At 51.5% G+C, this 18,963-nt stretch overlaps 1 protein-coding gene across 1 annotated transcript; it reads left to right on the top strand.

The window, feature by feature from the left end:
- Window positions 1–457: 457 nt before the first annotated feature.
- BOD1 (biorientation of chromosomes in cell division 1) lies at window positions 458–12,631 on the top strand (the record flags this gene model as incomplete). The annotated part of the gene is made up of 4 exons (XM_029050532.1): window positions 458–625; window positions 4,386–4,510; window positions 9,343–9,542; window positions 11,768–12,631. Coding segments are annotated over 3 exons (492 nt in total), but the record flags the coding sequence as incomplete, so codon positions are not given.
- Window positions 12,632–18,963: the final 6,332 nt, after the last annotated feature.

The raw sequence follows: 18,963 nt of genomic DNA, 5'->3' as shown, positions 1-18,963 counted from the left end.
CAGGAAGGAAGGAAGGAAGGAAGGAATGCATGAATGAATGAATGAATGAATGAATGCATGCATGCATGCAGTCCCACGCTGCCTCCCTTCGCCCAGGCCGGCTGAACGAGGCCCGTCCCTTCTTCCTCCTCCCTCCCCGGCCCCGCCCGTCCCCTTGGGCGCAATGCCTTTCGGGAGTTGTAGTTCAGCCGGGCGGCCCGAGCCGCGGCGATAGAGCGGGGCCGCCCGGCGCCAAAGACTCCCCCTCCCAGGATGCAAAGCGCGGGCGGGCCCAGAGCCGCGCGGGGGCTTGTGGGTGTCGGGCGGGCCCGGGGGCGCGGGGCCGGACATGGCGGACGGCGGCGGGAGCGGCCCGGGCTCGGGGGCGGCGGCGGCGGCGGCGGCCTCGTCCTCCTCGTCGTCGTCCGGGCCCGGGGCCAGGGCGGGGGCGGGGGCCGGGCCGGCGGGGCCGGGGGGCGGCGGCGGCGGAGCGGGCCCCGGGGCGGGCGGGGTCGGGGGCGCCACCAACCCGGCGGCGCTGCCCCCCGGGGACGCGCAGCTCATCGCCCTCATCGTGGAGCAGCTCAAGAGCCGAGGCCTGTTTGACGGCTTCAGGCGGGACTGTCTGGCCGACGTCGACACCAAGGTGACGGGACTCCCCCTCCTCCTCCTCCTCCTCCTCATCACCCCTTCCAGCCCCCCTCCTCCCTTTTCTCCTCCTTTACCCTCCTTCCCCTTCTTTTCCTTCCCCATTCCCTCCTCCTCGATTCCCTCCTCCTTTCCCTCCTCCTTCTCCTTGCCCTCCTTTCTCTCCTCCTTCTCCATTCCCTCCTCCTCCTCCTTTCCCTCCTCCTCCTTTCCCTCCTCCTCCTCCTTTCCCTCCTTCTCCTTGTCTTCCTTCTCCTTGCCCTCCTCCTTTCCCTTCTTCTCCTTGTCTTCCTTCTCCTTTCCCTTCTTCTCCTTGCCCTCCTTCTCCTTTCCCTTCTTCTCCTTTCCCTCTCCCTCTCCTTTCCCTCTCCCTCTCCTTTCCCTCTCCTGTCCCTCTCCCTCTCCTTTCCCTCTCCCTTCCTTCTCCCTTCCTTCTCCCTCTCCTTTCCTTCTCCCTCTCCTCTCCTTTCCTTCTCCCTCTCCTGTCCTTCACCCTCTCCCTCTCCTTTCCCTCTCTCTTTCCTTCTCCCTCTCCTTTCCCTCTCCCTCCCCATCTACCTTCCCTCCCCTCCTCCTCCTCCCTCCTTCCCCCCTCCCTCTCCTCACCATCCACCCCCCCCCCCCGCACCTACACATTCCTCCCTGTCCCCCTCCCAAGTTTAGATCTGACCTCATTTAGGGCTTCATCCATCATATTGAGCACTTACTACGTACAAGACACTGTATTAAGCACTTGGGAGCATACCTTACAATAGAATTAGCACGTGCATTCCCTGCCCAAAACGAGCTCACCCAGCAGGTCTATTTACCAGCAAGTCCAAACATCCCATAGAAGGGGACTGCGGATTCCTTGAATTCGAGGAATGCAGTTCAGATTGTCCATTCGGGTAACTGAATCTAGGGCAGCTGCCCAGGTGCACACCCCCAAGCGCTTAGTACACTGTGCCCAGAAATCGGGCTCGATAAAGATTACTAATCGACTGAACCCACTGGGGTTTGGTCCTTCTGGGGCCCTCCACAGTTTGGTTTCCTGAATTGTCTTTTGGATTTTCAGAGCCGACTGAATCTGTCAGTTAACTGGCTGTTTCTGAGCTTTTTTTGGCACCGTGGGCCAGGCACTGTACTAAGCGCTGGGGTAGAGATACAAGCTAATCAGGTTGGCCATACTCCCCGTCCCACATGGAGCTCACAGTCTAAATCCCCATTTTACAGATGAAGGAACTGAGACACAGAGAAGTGAGGCAATCTGCCCAAGGTTATGCAGCGGTGGAGTCAGGATTAGAACCTGGGTCCGACTGACCCCAGGCCCATGCTCTATCCACTTGGTCACACTACTCCTTGGGGTAAATTCTTGATGTGTCCTGTAAAGACGCATTCTTATTTTTTGGCAGGGGGATTGGGGGCATTTGACTAGGGAGGAGGAGAAAGCTGCACCTATTGTGTAGACCCTGTGGTGGTAAGCTTGTGGGCAGGGAACGTGCCTGCTAACTCCACTGTATTGTGCTGCTCACCCAAGTGCTTAGTAAAGTGCTCTGCACAAAGCAAGTGCTCAGTAAATACCATTGATTGGTTCAGGCCTCACCCTGTGGTCTGCTTGGTGTAAAAAAAAAACACACCCATGTCTCACTTGAACCATGTTAAATGTAACTACCACTTACCTGCTCCCGATCCCGTTGAGACCACGTATTTCAATCATACCACTTTTCACCTAGATTTCCTACTCCTCTGGGTGTGTCTCTGTTGGGAAATTTTCCGCTTATGGAGGCCTTAGGCAACTTAGACCGTGAATGGCCCAGCCAGATGGGCCAACCAGTCCACAATTCCTTGTCCAACTGTGGCATCGGAACATTTTGGAGAATCCTCCGAGCGTCCGTTCTCGGGGCCGGGGCCTGGTAATAATAATTATGGTATTTGTTTTAGCGCTTACTGTGTGCCAGGCATTGTACTAAGCAATGGAGTAGAGTGCTGTACTCAGAGTACGTGCTCAATAAATACCATTGACCTCTTGATGGGGCTGGACACCCAGCACCTTTCATTTTCCTCCTCGTGACCTATTCTCGACTGCTTGCTCCAAACCCTCTTGACTGTACCGGTATTTTGTGGTATTGAATTCCCTGTGTGAAGCGCTTCCCTCTGTTCAGAATTTCTCATCCACAGGCTTCAATTGGTGTCCCTTTTTGTCCTGGCAGGGTGGGAGTGGGTCCACAACAAGTTTGGGTCTTCCCCCATCCACTCCCTTTTCGATGTTGTAGAGTTCAGTCATACCCTTCCTCAGCCTGCCTCTTTCAGTTATGACGGAAAACTCATCTTTTCAGCCCGTCCATTTTCCCCAAGCCTCATTTCCCCCCCATTTTCCTTGGCTCTGTGGTTCCTTCTCCAGCCCAGTTCTGTCTACCCTAAGATGCTGTGACCACAATTGCACAGGAAAGCGTTCCAGGTTTTGGATAGTGACAGAATGGTGCCTTTTGCTTTGTTTTCAATCCTGACGACGCCCAGCATTTCGTTGGTGTCTTGGGCTAATGCCACGCATTAGGCTGTGGCCTGGAATTCCCTCCCCCTTCATATCCAACAGACCACCACTTACCCCATCTTCAGAGCCATTAAAATCACATAGATGCCTCTCCTCTAGAGTGTAAGTTTGCTGTGGGCAGGGAACGTATCTACCAGCTCTTATATTGTACTCTCCCAAGTGCGTAATACAGCGGTCTGCACACAGTAAGCACTCAATAAATACCAATGATTTCCAACTCCTCTAAGACACCTACCCTGACTAACCCCTCCCTTCCCCACCCTCACCCTCCCCTCGGCATCACCTATGCTGCACCTCTTCAGCACTTTGTTACTCACCCCAGCCCCACAACACTTGTGTGCCTATCCTTATACAGCACTCTGCAGTGCTGTGCACCCAGTAATCCCTTAATAAATACAGTTGTTAATAATAACTGTGGTATTTGTTAAGCACTATGTGCCAAGCACTCTTCTAAGCACTGGGGTAGATACAGGGTAATCAGGTTGTCCTATGTGGGGCTAACACTTTTAATCCCCATTTTACAGATGAGGTAACTGAGGCTCAGAGAAATGACTTGCCAAGGTCACAGAGCAGACAAGTGACGGAGCCGGGATTAGAACCCAGGTCCTCTGACTCCCAAACCCCGGGCTTTTTCCAATCAGCCACATTGCTTCTGTACTACTGCTACAACTTGTACTCTACCTTTTCCCTTATCCGGAATTTAACATCTGCCTCTCCCTCTAGACTGTAAATTCCTCGGGGGCAGGGAGCAGGTACTCTTCCAAGCGCTTGGTACATACAGTACGTGCACACACTGAGCGCTCAAATGAATACCTCGATTAGGCTGATGATATGAAGGACCAGTTGGCCAAAGTTCCCAAGACTTTCTTCCCCAGAGGCGACCATTTAGTTCAGGGCCCAAAAAGCGCCTCTGCCAATTTTCCACCCACTCACTCAGCTTTTATATGGTTTACGTGCACCATTTTAGAGTAGAAGTCTAGAGAAGACATGAATTCAACTATCTTGAGCGGCAAGATGGAGTTTTCCCGGGTAACGAAACTTCAGTGATTAGAAAAGTAAATATCTGAGTGGCAAGGTTGTGACGATGGGCTGTGTATATTGGATGTATCTCTAAGTTTCTGACACAGGCTCAGGCAGATTTGTAGTAGTGGAGAGAAGGGGAAACTAAAGATGGAAAAATATTTTTCTACAACTTTCCTCATTTTTTTCCCTCTCTTTAACATTTCAGCCAGCTTACCAAAACCTGAGACAAAAAGTGGACAACTTCGTGTCAACCCATCTGGATAAACAGGAGTGGAACCCAACGATGAACAAAAACCAACTGAGAAATGGACTGAGGCACAGTGTGGTTCAGTAAGTAGGGTCCACGAAGGCAGGAGAGCCAATCGAGGCAGCCCGCCTGTTCGGTCGTGTGTCTTTTTGCCGTCACAACCGGGCTGACATCCACAGTCTCGCCTGTGTCGCCGAGCGTCAACTGGCCGGTGGTTTCGTGAACATTTGGAATGTCGATCCTGATAGACCCCCTACATTTGCTAGTTATTTCAGTAGGACGATGGAACGCGGAACCTTTGGTACACATCCTTGGCTTGCCACCTCGACAAGGCTCCTTGCTAGCAACCAGTCAGAGCAGGGCCCTAGCTGAAAGCCTCAGTCCGTGGTCACCCGGCTGGAGACACAAGACTTCCCTCACAGTAGAAAGGAACGCATACAAAAAGCCAGCTCTGTCGTGGTCCTTGAGGCATCCACACAAAGATACGATGTTCAGAAAGCCTATTCCTTGACCTGTGAATGACAGAAAGGTGCATAATGGTGTAAAGTACAAGGCCATCTGTCTTTCATTCACTGGGGCCCTTTCTGAGAGGGAAAGAGCAGGAGAGTAATCCTTGTGGGGACTAATTTCTAGAATATTCTAAAGCTAGGAAAGATAACCCCAAATAATGGCAAACTTCGGAGGGAAGGAGCTGGGTGTTTCGCTGTTATTTCTACTGATTGGAATAAAACAGTTTCTATTAGCTCCTTAGAGTTCAGATAGCAAATTTTCTGTGTGATAGGTCTACCAAAATCAACTCCAGAGTTGACTGTAGTATTTCAGTAGAATCAGTGCATGCATGTAAGTGGACTGCGATCTTAGGCTTGAAAGAGCGTGAACTGTCAGTTGCCTTTCCCGTTAGAAGATGACACTGCTGACGGTCAGTGTAGATCCATTGGCGAGAGAATAATTCAAGACAGTTTCTTGCCCCTTGGTCCACACTGCCCAAGTTCACCTCCTCCCTCTTGATTGTAAGTTCCTGTGGGCAGGGAACAGGTCTGTTTTATTGTACTCTCCCAAGCGGTTAGTATAGTGCTCTGCTCACAGTAGGCACTCAGTAAATATGACTGATGTGGTATGAGCTGATCGGCAAGAGAGTGGGTCAGTATCTCTGGAAGGTCTTACCAGTGGGCATCACTGTGCCCTCTTCAAGTGTGGAAGTCATTGTTGAGTGAGGTGTCCCATCCAGGTGCCTTTTTGTAAGGGATGGGGCGGGGTGGGAAGGGGGTTTTCCAAATATTTAGTTGGCCTTCATAGACCAAAGTTGGAAAGTAGCAGGAAAAATGGGGCCGAACACTTGCAGATAGGCTCTTTCTTGGGGTAGCGCCATACCTCCACGTATTCCCTTCTGCCTCCGGGCAAATGAAAAGGGCCCGCCGAGACCAGCGATCGTAAGACTGCAAAGGCAAGCTCCAACGCCATTGCTCTGGTGAGGAAAGGCCTCTTCCCAAGAGAAGGTGGAGCTGTGAATCACCTCACTCCATTGCAGCTATTTCTCCAAGAAAGATTGCCCACATGAATCAGTCAAACAGTGGTATCTACTGAGAACTTACTGTGTGCAGAGCACTGTGTCTAGCGCTTGGGAGAGCACAGTACAATAGAGTTGGTCATAATAATAATTGTGGTATTTGTTAAGCACTTACTATGTGCCAGGCACTACACTAAGCACTGGGGTGGATACAACAGATGGGTTTGGACACAATCCCTGTCCCAAGTGGGGCTCAGGGTTTCAGTCTTCACTTTACGGAGGAGGTAAATGAGACTGTTCCCTCTGTACAAGGAGTTTACAGGGTAGGCCGTCCTTTGGATTTTTCCAGGGTGAGAGTCGGCGGGGGGCAAAACAGATAGGTGGATGTGAGCCGGGAGAAATTCTGTGTCCACATCCCTTGGGATCCCAGATTCTGTGGAAAGTTGGCAGGGCTAGGGGAGAACTAGTGGATAGAAGGGGAGAGGAGAGAGAGGCACGTGGCTGAGTGAAAAGACCGTGGCCCTGAGAGTCAGAGGACCTGGCCACCGATGCCAGCTCCGCCACTTCCCTGCTCTGTGACCTTGAGCAAGTCACTTAGCTTCTCAGTGCCTCAGTTCCCTCATATGCAGAGCGGGGATCTGATCGGTACTTCTTTTCCCTCCTGCTTAGGCTGTGAACCCCAGTGCGGGACCCGATGATCTCGCATCTACTTCAGAACTTAGTACAGAGCTTGGCACATAGTAAGCACTTAACAGATTCACAGTTATCGTGATTATTATCCCGGTCGTTATTAGTAGAAGGCAGCCGGGGAACAAGACATGAGCAAATTAAACGATGGAGTTTGGCGAATCGGAGGTCAGGGGAGAAAACAGGTAGGCAAGGAAAACGCTGAGCGGAACCGTACTGAACGCACGGGAGAGTACAGTGTAACAGCAAAAGAGGTACATTTCTGCCCACAAGCAGCTCACAGTCTAGAGGGGGAGACAGACTAATACAGATAAAACTATGCACATAGGTGCTGTGGGAGTAATCACAGATAGAAACACGTGTGCCGTGGGGGTGGAATTGAAGAAATTCTGCCGTCCGGGGACTTGCGGCCCGGCGTCAGTCCGCCCAGCGGAGAGAAGCACGGTGCTCCGCAGAAGGGAAGCGCTCAATAAATACGATTAAATGAATGACGGCGGGAGCGAGAGCCCCGTGGCCCAGGGGTGGCAGGGCACGCTGCAGTGAGGGGGTTTGGCCAGGAGAGGGCGACGCGTGGCTAGCCATCCCCTGCCCGCCGGATGCCCACTTGGCCCCGCTCCTCGCCACGGGCCCACATTGCACCCCGGGCAGAGGGTCTCGGGGGTGGCCACGGTTCCCCGAGCCTCGGCGAGTTGCCCAACGGCACCTCCTCCGTGCACTCTTCGGTCCGGGCGGCGTCTCCCTTCAGGAAAGGGAGCCGTGCCTTCGTTGGTGCACTGACGCTATTTATTGAGCCCTTACCAGGTGCGAAGCACCGTACCCAGCCCCTGGGAGAGTACGATATAACAACAGACAGGCACATTTCTGCCCACAACAAGCTCAGAGGCTAGAGGGGGAGACAGACCTGAAAGAAATTGCAGATATACGCACCTAGGTGCTGTGGGAAGAGATAAATAACAGATAGAAACATGGGCTGTGGGGATGGGAGGGAGGAAGAATGAAGGAGCAAGTAAGTGGCGCAATAAGGGAGGAGAGGAGGGCTTAGTCAGGGAAGGCTTCTTGGAGGAGAGGGGCCTCAGTAAGGCTTTGAAGGAGTAGTGGTGATTAATGATAGTAGCGACAGCAGTGGTAATAGCATGTATTAAGCGCTCGCTGGGAGCTGAAAACTGTACTAAGCACTGGGAGAGAATATACAGGTGGGAGTTGGGTCATTCATTCTACTGTCGTATTTACTGAGTGCTTACTGTGTGCAGAGCGCTGTACTAAGCACTCAGGAGAGTACAGTACAACAGTAAACAAATTCCCTTCCCACAATGAGCTTACAGTCTAGAGGCGGGGAGATGGACGGTAATATTAAAAAAAAAAATTACCACTATGGACATAAGCACAGTGGGGCTGGGAGGGTCTCACCTCTCATGTGGTCCTTGAGAGCACGGTGGCCAGAAGGCCGCCCCAGCTTGGATTGTGATTCTCTCTCCTCACTCCAGAATCCGCTTCAGCTCATCTATGGTTGTGGGACCCGTGTAAAAGCGTTTTCCAGGATGGCCTCAGACAGGATGGTTAAAGGCAGGCCCGGGGGGACCACCCGTGTTGGAGAAATGCTCAGAAACCCGAGGGAGAATTAGTGAGAATCAGAGGGTGGCTGCCCCCTTTTCCCTCCCTCACCTTGCCCTCCTTTCTTCCTCCCCTCTCCACCTCCCTGTACCCCAGAGCACCTTTGCAGAATGGCCACCTCTTCAACACTAGGCGACCCTGCGCCTGTCTCGATTACTCTGCTTCCGGGCCCCTCCCTTTGATCTCCGTCAGCCTTCCCCAGTGGAATCCAGAGAAGCAGCGTGGCCATAGACAGGTCACTTCACCTCTCTGTGCCTCAGCTTCCTCAAGTATAAAAATGGGGTTTAAGTATCTGTGAGCCCCACGTGGGACACGGACACGGTCCGACCTAATTAACTTGTACCTACCCCAGCGCTCACAGCAGTGTTTAATACATAATAAGCACTTTAAAATACCATAAAATTAAAAAGTCTTCCCTGCCCCTCCTTCCCTGTGAGCACCTCTTCCCCACCCCAAGATTCAGCATCTTCCACTTGGGGGATGGCTCCCCGAAAACACAATTTTGGGTGATGATAATAATAATATTCATCTTGACACCCTCTGGATGCGGGGAACGTCAGGCTGGGCGGCCCAGCGACGTGTTGTTGCTCTCCTCTTGCTCGAACGAGCCTCCCTTTCAAGGCCCGACTAGAGTTCTTGGCCGCTAAAAAGCAGCGGGCTTGGCGACTCATTTGCCCGGGCCACGGGAGCCTGAATTTGGATCTCCCCCCGGCCCCAACACCCACCTTTGGGCTGTACCCGCCCCCAGTTTGGGTCCCCTTGTCGTCATCCCCCCCACACCACGCAAGCGTTGTGCAGAGAGAGGGGTGGGTGGTGTGGCACCGGCCTGGGCAGGGCACGCATTCGTCGGAGGGAGCTTTCCAAAGGGAGACGGGTCTTAAATCGCATGTGGCGAAAGATGCCACTCGTCCCCTGTGTCTCTCCTCTCCCTCCCCCCCGCCCCCCGGAAGGAGCGACCAAGGAGCCTGCAGCTGTCACCGTGTTGGCACGATTTGGGGCTGATGCAAGGGCTCTGCGATTCCTCTGGCAGGGCAGGGCGGCGGCGGCAGCGGGGTCGGGGCGGTTCTTCGAGGGACCAACTAACTGAATGGCTCCTTGTTTGCCCCCAAGGTCGGGGATGCTGGAAGCTGGAGTGGACAGAATTATTTCTCAGGTGGTGGATCCCAAACTAAACCACATCTTCAGGCCCCAGATAGAGCGAGCGATTCATGAGTTCCTGGCTGCACAGAAGAAAGAGGAGGTTGTGCCCGCTCCACCCCCGGAGCCTGAAAGTCAGGACCCTCCAGCTCCTTCCCCAGATGCCTCCTAAGGTCTGGTATCGCCACGCTGTTCGTTCTCTCTCCCGCCCGACCTCTTCGGCTTCCCTCCCGCTCCCTTCCTCCCTCCGTCCCCCCATCCTCCGCCCCCCCCAGCCGAGCTGACTCGACTCTGCGGGCACAGGTAGTGCAATGGGGAAGGAATATTCTAGCAGAAGCCCAGAGAAGAGCAGTTTTGCAGAGGATTCCATCTGTTTACTTTCCCACTGGTTATTTTAAGTAAATAATGCCTTCTGATCTATAAATACTTGAGATTTTCAGTGACCCCCTCCCCACCCCCTCAGCCAAGGGAAGAAAAAGAGCTGCAGAAGTGTTCCTCTCCCCCCCCCCCCCCCCCAACTTCTCCTCTCCTCCCGAAACGAAGAGCTGCGCTGCTTCATTAAAACACGAGGCCGGGATCGGTGCCGTTCCGGGTCAGACCCCACAGTCCATCCGGCCCGGGCATCTGACTCTGTAAGTGACACCAAAGGGCAGTGGGAGGTGCCACGGGATGGTTGCCGGCGTCGCCCGCCCCCCACAGCGTGGGACATTCCGCCCAAGATTAGAGAGAGAAATTACGGCAGCCTACTGCGGGATCTCCCATTTATTAAAAGTACGGAACATCCGTCTGGAAGCTATTGATCGTTTCGGACCGGCATAACGCCCCATGGGAGCAAATCCGATAGGTTTATCGCCCGCTTTCCTATAAAGTGTGTCCTTCGGGAGGGTTCCTCGACCCGGTGGGGCTTGGGAATCGGGAAGAGGTGATTCCGGGTCCGGGTCCTTCCGAGTTTGGTAGACTTCAGTCACCCTTCTCAGTCTGCATCTTTCCAGGCTGCAGAATTCTATCTAGTGTTTCCGGGCCCTCCTCATCCGGAAGCTGACCGTCTTGGGTGAGCTTCTTCCCCGCCTTCATCTCCGACTCTGTTCTATCCTTTCTAAGATGGGACAGGTGGGACTGCCCACTGTATTGCAGGGGCAAGCACACTGTGGTCTTATAGAGTGGCATAACTGATTTCGGTCTTATTTGCTGTACCGAGATGAGTATTCCTGCACACAAGGAGGGTTTAAGTGAGAGCCCAATTTTTTTTTTTCTCTAGCCGAAACTGCTGACGGAGTGTCTGCCCTGGAAATGAGTTAACGGCGTGTTCTCTAATTAAAAATAAATAAATAAATGAACGGCCCATTTGAAGTGATGCCCTTGACAGGGTTCAGAGTCTGTCTGAACATCGAAATGTCAGCTTACCCTTTATCTGCTAGGGGGTCAGTTTCTTAACATTCAATCTGAGAGTTGGTCATTCACATACCAAGCGACACTTCTATTATAAGCCCAATTTTCAGTCCGCGAACCACTCTGGCAAGTGATGATGATCTGATTTGAGTCTGCAAGCCAAGTTGTAGAAGGCGGACCGGCTCGTAGGAGGTTTTTAAATGCCTTTGAAGTAAAAATTAATTTTATTTTCAATAGAAACTGAGGTTCTGTTTATGACTGTCAGAGCCATCTTATTTCATTTGCTTTATCTTTAAGTTTTTCTGAGGCTGGAGGTGAAATCGGTGGTCAGACTTGAATGTGACTTGATTTTCCTTTTCTAATGGTCTGGCTCCAAAAAGGTGCAGAAGCACTAGAGAGCGAATTCTCGACAAGATGGCAAAGGCCAATGAATATTTGCTTTGAAACAAATACACCATCCAGCATTTTACCAAGGGCGTGGTCGATTTTTAATAGGACACTTGCTTAATTTTCTTTTCTCGCTGATAAGATTTTGATGTACTTAAAAGCCTTCTTTGTCATTTCCTTCCCCAGTGTGCTCCGGTGCCTTAGCCCATTAAATTACACTAGCTCCCGAGCCATTTTCCTTGAAAGATGATGGGATGGGAGGCGGCCTGTCCACCCCAGCGGGCATCGCCTGGATCAGCTGCAAGAGGGAGGACCAGACCAGGAGAAAGGAGCCCCGGTATTGACGGGGCTGCTCCGTGGAGATCCCCATTTGTCCATAATGTATCTGCTTTTTGTTAAATTGTACTCTCCCGAGCGCTTACTACAGTACTCTGCACACAGTAATCGCTCCAGTTAACGCGATCGACTGACACGGTGCTGGAAGGAGGTTTCACTTGAGATGGTTTTCGAAGCCGGGGCACAGCACTCTCAACAACATTTACTGTGAATTGCTCCGGGAGACCGAGTGTCCGATGCATATGTGCCCAAAGAGGCTTTGACGACTTTTTTTTTTCCCTTGCAGAATTCGCCTGGTATGCTAGCCGACGAAAATTGGCAGCGGCCAAGTATATTCCACCAGACACACAAGACTGCAGCCTCTTAATGAAGATATCCAAAGACTCAGTCGGGGATCGAATATGATGGTTCCGCCTCGCTGCCTGGCAGATTGCCTTACTTGGGTTAAAAAAGACCCCGCTCAATGGGGGCTGTGCCCTTCTGGTTCATCCTAAGGTCTCCCAGACCATCATGGGAGGCTCAGGCACACTGGGGTGGTGTTTGAGGTGGGCAGGGGGGGCAAGAGGAGTCTGGGTGGCTGAACTGGCAGTGAGCTTGAGGGGGGACTTCCCAAGAGCTTTGAGCTTTGTGAGGATTGGAATCTAGATAGAAGAGTGGGGAGCCCTGAAAAATGCAACAGAATCTGTAATTTTGTGATAGGAAGAGTTAAGAGTAGTCTAGGTAGATTGGGTCCTTCACGGCATTAGTAAACGACCGAATTGTCGATCCGGGAAGGAGATGCTTCTTTAGAAATGAGCTGCTTATTACGGCGAAGTTGGCGGGCCAGGGCAGCAGCCAGGGTGGCCCAGCAGATCCTTCTGAATTGTCTGTTTTTGGCTTTCCCAGTGAGCGGGGGCCTGGCCCAAGCCCACAGTAAACTGGAAAGCACAGGCCGGCAGGGAGTGGGCGAATCTGTCTGCCGGGTCGGGGGGAGGATTGGGGAAGTTGCTCAGGGGTTTCGTCCTCAGACAGGTTCGCCGACCTTATCCCTGCAGGGTTTTAAACGGGGACGGTCGGGGCTGGGAATTTGCTGGAGAGAATGGATGTATAGTCGATCGGCAATGTCCTTCTCCATTTTATAATAAAACACTAGAAAAACCAGAAACTCTGACATGGTGAAAAGTCAAGTTTGTTTTTGTTTTGGGTTCCCCCTCTCTCCCCACCTCGCAAAATCTACTGCCCCACCTGAGCCCATTTAACAAATGGATCCGATACTTGCCCCCGTGCCATTTGGCCGAGGTTACCACAATCTCCCTTGCTGTTTCAGCCGCCTCTAACCCAGAGTCAATAGAAGTTTAGTCCCTGACAGAAAACATATGCTGCCCTCTGTTCTCTCTCTCTCTCTCTCTCTGGGGCAGGCTTTTTAGAGTTAGTAACACTGGTGCATTTTTTGAGAAGCAGCATGGCTCAGTAGAAAGAACACGGGCTTGGGAGTCAGAGGTCATGGGTTCGGAGCCCTGCTCTGCCACTTGTCAGCTGTGTGACTGTGGGCAAGTCACTTAACTTCTCTGTGCCTCCGTTCCCTCATCTGTAAAATGGGGATTAAGACTGTGAGCCTCACGTGGGACAACCTGATTACCCTGTATCTACCCCAGCGCTTAGAACAGTGCTCCGCACACAGTAAGCGTTTAACAAATACCAACATTATTATTTTTCCTGGGCAGTTTTGTGGCTAAGGGACTTCAAGAAGGTCATCTGGTCCAGGCTTCTGCCTCCAGAGCGAATGACGTAATGGACCTAGGGCCGACGGTTACCTTTTGTTCCAGCGGAGCTCCAGGGGCGGGGGTCCCCATGGCCATCCTGCAGAGCTACAGCTGTCACTTTATCACTGTGGTGGGTATGAAATTCTTCCTGAGCACCCACTGGGGGCAGATGACTGTTGTGTTCATCATAACGAGCCCCATGTTCCGGACCAAGCACTGCACTAATAGAAATAAGCACACCCTTGTCCTCAAAGAGTTTGCGGTCTGGAAACCTGCAACACCAAGCTCCAATCTCCCAGGAGGTGGAGAAAAGGGGTGAAGACCAAGGGACCTACTCCAGGGGGCTGCACGTTTCTTTTTGAACCACCCCCCCCCCCCACCCTCTTTCACCCCCTCACTTCCCGGTAAGTCTCATCTAGCCTCAATCCATCCTCTGAGAAACAAAGGTGGTGGTTGGTAGTAACTGCTTTCAGTTCTGAGTGTTTAAGCCCCTGGAAATCAGCACGTTAGGGGGGCCCGGCCACCGCTAACCTCTCACGGTGCCAAGCTCAGAAAAGGGTCTGCCCAGGGCCGGACCCAGGAGGACCTGGGTCTCCCTGGAAGAACTGGAAGTGAGGCCTCCCCTCTGGGACCAACTCCCTCGGAAGAAAGCCTCGAGGCCGTCCGTGCTGGAGGAAGATGATGGGAGCTCCAGAGTGGGATGACCTGGGGGAGACTTCCACTGGCGGGACAAGGACCTGGATCCCGAGCAGAGCAAGGGACAGCCTGGGGACACCATCCCTCTGTGAACGTACGGGTAAGTCGGAGACCTCAGCTGGCCTTCATTTGGGATTGTCCCCATGAAAGTAATGATAGATCAATCTGGGATCAAGCCTTGCTGGCTAGGGAGTCTTTCACTTCAATCCAGCGTAAGTCTACTTTAGACCCATTTGCTCCTATTCAGTTCTCAGTAGCCATAGAGAATAACTGGTCAGTACCCTCCCAAAACATACTTTCAAGACATTTAAGTCTCTCCTCAATCCTCTGTCCTACAAAACAACCTCCATTCCATTAATCTTTCCTCGAGGACATTTTTTATGGTATTTAAGCATTTACTCTGTGCCAGGTACTGCCTAAGAAGCACCAGGGTGGGTCCAAGGAAACCAGGTTGGATACAGTTCATGGCCCAAATGGGGCTTGTAGTCTTAATCCCTACTTTACAGATGAGGGAACTGAAGCATAGGAAAGTTAAGTGATATGCCCAAGGTCACGTAGCAAACAAGTGGTGGAGCTGGGATTAGAGCCCAGGATCGTGCGCTATCTACTAGACCCACTACATCAAAATCTTTACGCATTCTTTTCCATAGCAAACAAATTCCAGCCCCTTGGCTTTAAGACTCTCCCTCAGCTTCCTCTTTCCTTTCGAGTCCAGCTCACACTCATTTCCTCCCAAGCTTCCCTCAGCATGCCTCGTTTTCAACCCCCACCTACGACCTGCACGTCACACTCCTTTTGCCTGGAACTCCCCCCTTCAAATCCACCAGACCCCACCTCTCCCCATCTTCAGAAATCCCACCTCCTCCCAAAGACTTGGGTCCCTAATTTATTTTTCATCTCCCCAGATTGCATCCTCCCTGTCATCTCAGCACATAGGCAGTCATAAACTCCCCCATCAAGTCATGCATTTTGATTTACCTACTCCACTATTTAAGCACTTCTTCCCCCAATCTGTAAATGAGTTTGCATCTGTCCTGTTGGAGTGAGAGGTTCATGAGAGCAGACACCCCGTCTTCTACCTCTATTGCCTTATCCCAGGTGCTTAGTACCGTGCCCTGCATAATAGTAGGCTCTCAATAAATCCTGTTGATTGATGAGTATTTTCCACTTCCACCATTTTCAAAGAAAACACCAGGGCAAAGTGGGCATGCCATCCATTCGTCCCAGGATTCTGCTGCCTCTTTTTTTTTTTTTAATGGGATCTAAATGCTTAGTATGTACAAAACACTGTTCTACTGGGGAAGATACAAGTTAATCAGGTCTGACAAAGTCCCTGTCAGCCAGTGTTTATCGAACATTTCCTGTGAGCAGAGCACTTAAGCGCTTGGGAGAGCACCGTATAAGACATGGGGCTCTCAGTCTAAGTGTTGAGTCCCCATTTTATAGTTGAGGAAACTGAGGTACAGAGAAGCTAAGAGACTTATCCAAGGACACACAGATGAGTAGCAGAGTTGGGGTTTAATGATGTCACCCGACACCGACTCATTCCCTTCTGAATCCAGACCTTTTACTGCCATTTCCCCATCCTGATTATATTTGGTTTTTGTCTGTAAGTGCGCCACCTCACACTGGTTCCTGCTGAATTTCGTCCCGGTTTGGATGGACCGTTTCTCTAGTCTGTCATAATCTTTTTGAATAGGACTGCTGTCTTCTGGGGCGTTGGAAAGAACTCTATGAAATCTTAGAAAGATGAGGTAACTGAAGAAAACAAAATGAATACGACGATGGCCCATATGAAACGGGCTCCACGTAAGGAAGGGTGGTGGAAAATGAGCTCTCTTGGATCAGAATCAGCGGTACCTGGCCAAGGACCGTACTAGGAGCTCAGAGGCGGTCAGATGCTCAGAGGCTGCAATTCCTGCCCTTGGGAAGCATGTAGTCTCATGGGGAAGACAGGCAGAGATAGATTAATGAACGTATGAATGACTTTCCCGGTAGGGATGCTTCTCCCTCAAGCCCACGTATAAAGTGAAGCGGCGTGGTCAAGCGGAAAGAGCAAGGGCCTGGGAATCAGAGGACCTGGGTTCTAACCCCAGCTCTGCCTCTCGTCTGCTGGGTGACCTTGGACAAGGCACTTAACATCTCTGGGCCTCTGTCCTCATCTGCAGAATGGGGACTCAGAACCCTTCCTTAGACTGTGAGGATCTGATTACCTCATATCTATCCCAGCGCTCAGTACAGTGTTCGACACATAGTAAATACCACACTTATTTGCTCAGAGTTCCCTTTGCGGTGGGAAAGTGGAAGGATTTTGCTTTGTTTGCCAACACCCTAATTACTCTCGGCCCAGTGGTGGTGTGGGAACATTTCGCCATTTGTCATATGAGTTCTTGAGAGCATCAATCTGTGTGTTCTCACTGCGGCAAATTGCCGACTGTGGCAATTTGGTCTCTGCGTGGGACAACTGGCTGTTCTTGCCTCTAAACATACCCCATTCTTTGTTTTGAAATAATCACTTAGACATTCTTAAAGTGGTTGTAGCTGTTGGACAGATGCCGCCTGGTTTATTCGAGTTCTAGGTCACCAGGAATAATTGAAGCCCACAAATATCCAACAAGCCCTGCAGCCTTCATCCCTAAAGGGAAAGATGGCATTCAGGGCTTTAGCGTTTAAAAAAAGCATTTAAAAAAATCCCAACAGCGCTCCGGGTCATTTATTATGGGTTCTGTGTTCTCGATCGCTTTGGAAGTGACTTGTCCAAGGTCACGCAGCAGGCAAGCGGGTGTCAGAAGGACCTGGGTTCTAATCTCGAGTCCACTGTTCGTTGGCTGTGTGACCTTAGCGAATCACTTAACTTCTCTGTGCCTCCGTAACCACATCTGAAAAATGGGGTTTAAAGTATGAGCCCCATGTGGGACATGGACTGTGCCCAACCCGGTTAGCTTGAGCCTACTCAACCACTTAGTACAGTTCCTGGCACGTAGTAAGAGCTTAACAGTTACCATTTATAAAAAAAAAAAAAGGGTTAGGGATGAAGGAATGGGGATGTTAGACAGCAGAGCCTGTGTTAGCCGCCCGTGTTTTCTCTCTGCCTTTAGGACAATTTCCTGTCTGTCTCAGGGTCTCTTTTGGGAGGTGGAGTGTGGGAGCCAGCCCTCTGCTGATTGGAAAGAGCTGGGAGTCCCACAGGGCAGATACACATTCCAGAGGGAGACTCTTCCCGCTTAAGTCCCTACATCTGGTGCAAAGTATGACCCAGCTGCCGTGTCAGCCCGAGGATTGCCTAGCTCTGGTCACGGAACTGTTGATGCAGAGCGGACAGTCTCCGGGCTCATCAGTCTCCTTGCCCTGGGGAGTCTGCATGGAAAGCTCACAAGGCCCCTTCGGTCAGCATGGAGGAAATGGGGTGAGCTCCATGGGGCGAGTGCTAACCGGTTCTATCAGTTCTTGCTGGCGAATGGGCCAGAAGAGTCCGGAGAGCCTCGTTCGGAGGGCAAAGGGCCACACAAAGAGCACATCTGAGGGTTGGTCTGACGCTCGTTGCGGACAGGGAAAGGGTCTACCAATCCTGTTATATCGTGCTCTCCTAAACGCTCAGTCCAATACTCTGCACCCAGTAAGCGCTCAATAAATACCACTGATTGATTGAAAAACGACCCCCTTGTGTCGGTTTTGGATCCCATTTCCCCCCACAGGTCTCCATCCTCCACTAACTTGGCTGTCCCGTGGGAGGCTGATCCAGCTTCCTCGACACTGACACCCACACACAAGTTCAGGGGGAGTCTTCTCCGGTCTCTGGGAAGCCCAGTACTGGAGGCAGATCCAGTGTGGGGGTGAAAGCGTACGATGGGGTTTCTGGGGAGTGGAAAATGGACCGTAACAGGGATGGCCCTGAAAGGCTACTTAGGCTTTTTTCCTCTGGGGAAGGCTGCGGTTTTCTCTGGCTTCAGGGAGGAGGCTCATGGGGGTGAAAGTCCCGGAAAACACAGTGAACTAGATGTGGGGGAATGTTTGGGGCTTTCCCCGTAATCGGGAGCTGGCAAAGGAGATTGCAGTTCTGATAGAAATGGCTGACAGTCGGGAGCCTCCAAGGACTTAGAGGCCTTTCCCGGCCCATCCTTTCTGCTTAATGGCTCCATGCTAAGTTGTCTGGTTTAGTGTCTTCGAGTCTTTTTTTTTTTTTTAACATGGTAGTTGTTAAGCCCTTACAATGTGTCAAACACTGTTCTTAGGCTGTTCTAATTGTTAGACACAGTCCCTGTCCTACATGAGAAGCAGCGTGGCTCAGTGGAAGGAGCACGGGCTTTGGAGTCAGAGGTCGTGGGTTTGAATTCCGGCTCGGCCACTTGTCAGCTGTGTGACTTTGGGCAAGTCACTTAACTTCTCGGTGCCTCAGTTACCTCATCTGTAAAATGGGGATTAAGACTGTGAGCCCCAAGTGGGACAACCTGATTCCCCTATGTCTACCCCAGCACTTAGAACAGTGCTTGGCACATAGTAAGCGCTTAACAAATACCAACATTATTATTATTATTACATGGGGCTCACAGTCTAAGTAGGAGGGAGAACAGGAGAACTGAGGCACAGAGAAGAGGAGCAACTTGCCCAAGGTCATACAGCAAGCATTTGGCAGAACAAGGATTAGAACCCAAGTCCTCTGACTCCCAGGCCCGAGCTCTTGCCACTAGCCCACGCTGCTTCCCTTGTGGCCTCACAATCTCGGAATGCAACATAAACCTCCTAAGCACACAGTGCCTCTAATTTTCAGCCATGGTTTTATGCGGGGGTGGTCAAAGCCTGTTAGTTGCAATGAAAAACTGTGGAGAGACCTTGGAAACTGAGGCTGCTCTAGACTGTAAGCTGGTTGTGGGCAGGGAATGTGTCTATTATATTGTTTTATTGTGCTCTCCCAAGCGCTTAGTACAGAGCTCTGCACACAGTAAACATTCAGTCAATACAAATGACTGTTTTTACTATCATTAGCAATAATAATAATTAATTAGGCTATTTTTTGAGTGCTATGTGCCAAGCACTGAACTAAGCA

This window comes from Ornithorhynchus anatinus, chromosome X1 (genome assembly GCF_004115215.2).
Source record: "Ornithorhynchus anatinus isolate Pmale09 chromosome X1, mOrnAna1.pri.v4, whole genome shotgun sequence".
Taxonomy (NCBI): Eukaryota; Metazoa; Chordata; class Mammalia; order Monotremata; family Ornithorhynchidae; genus Ornithorhynchus; species Ornithorhynchus anatinus.
The sequence above is the reverse complement of the archived record's forward strand: the minus strand, read 5'-3'. Positions and strand labels throughout refer to the sequence as shown.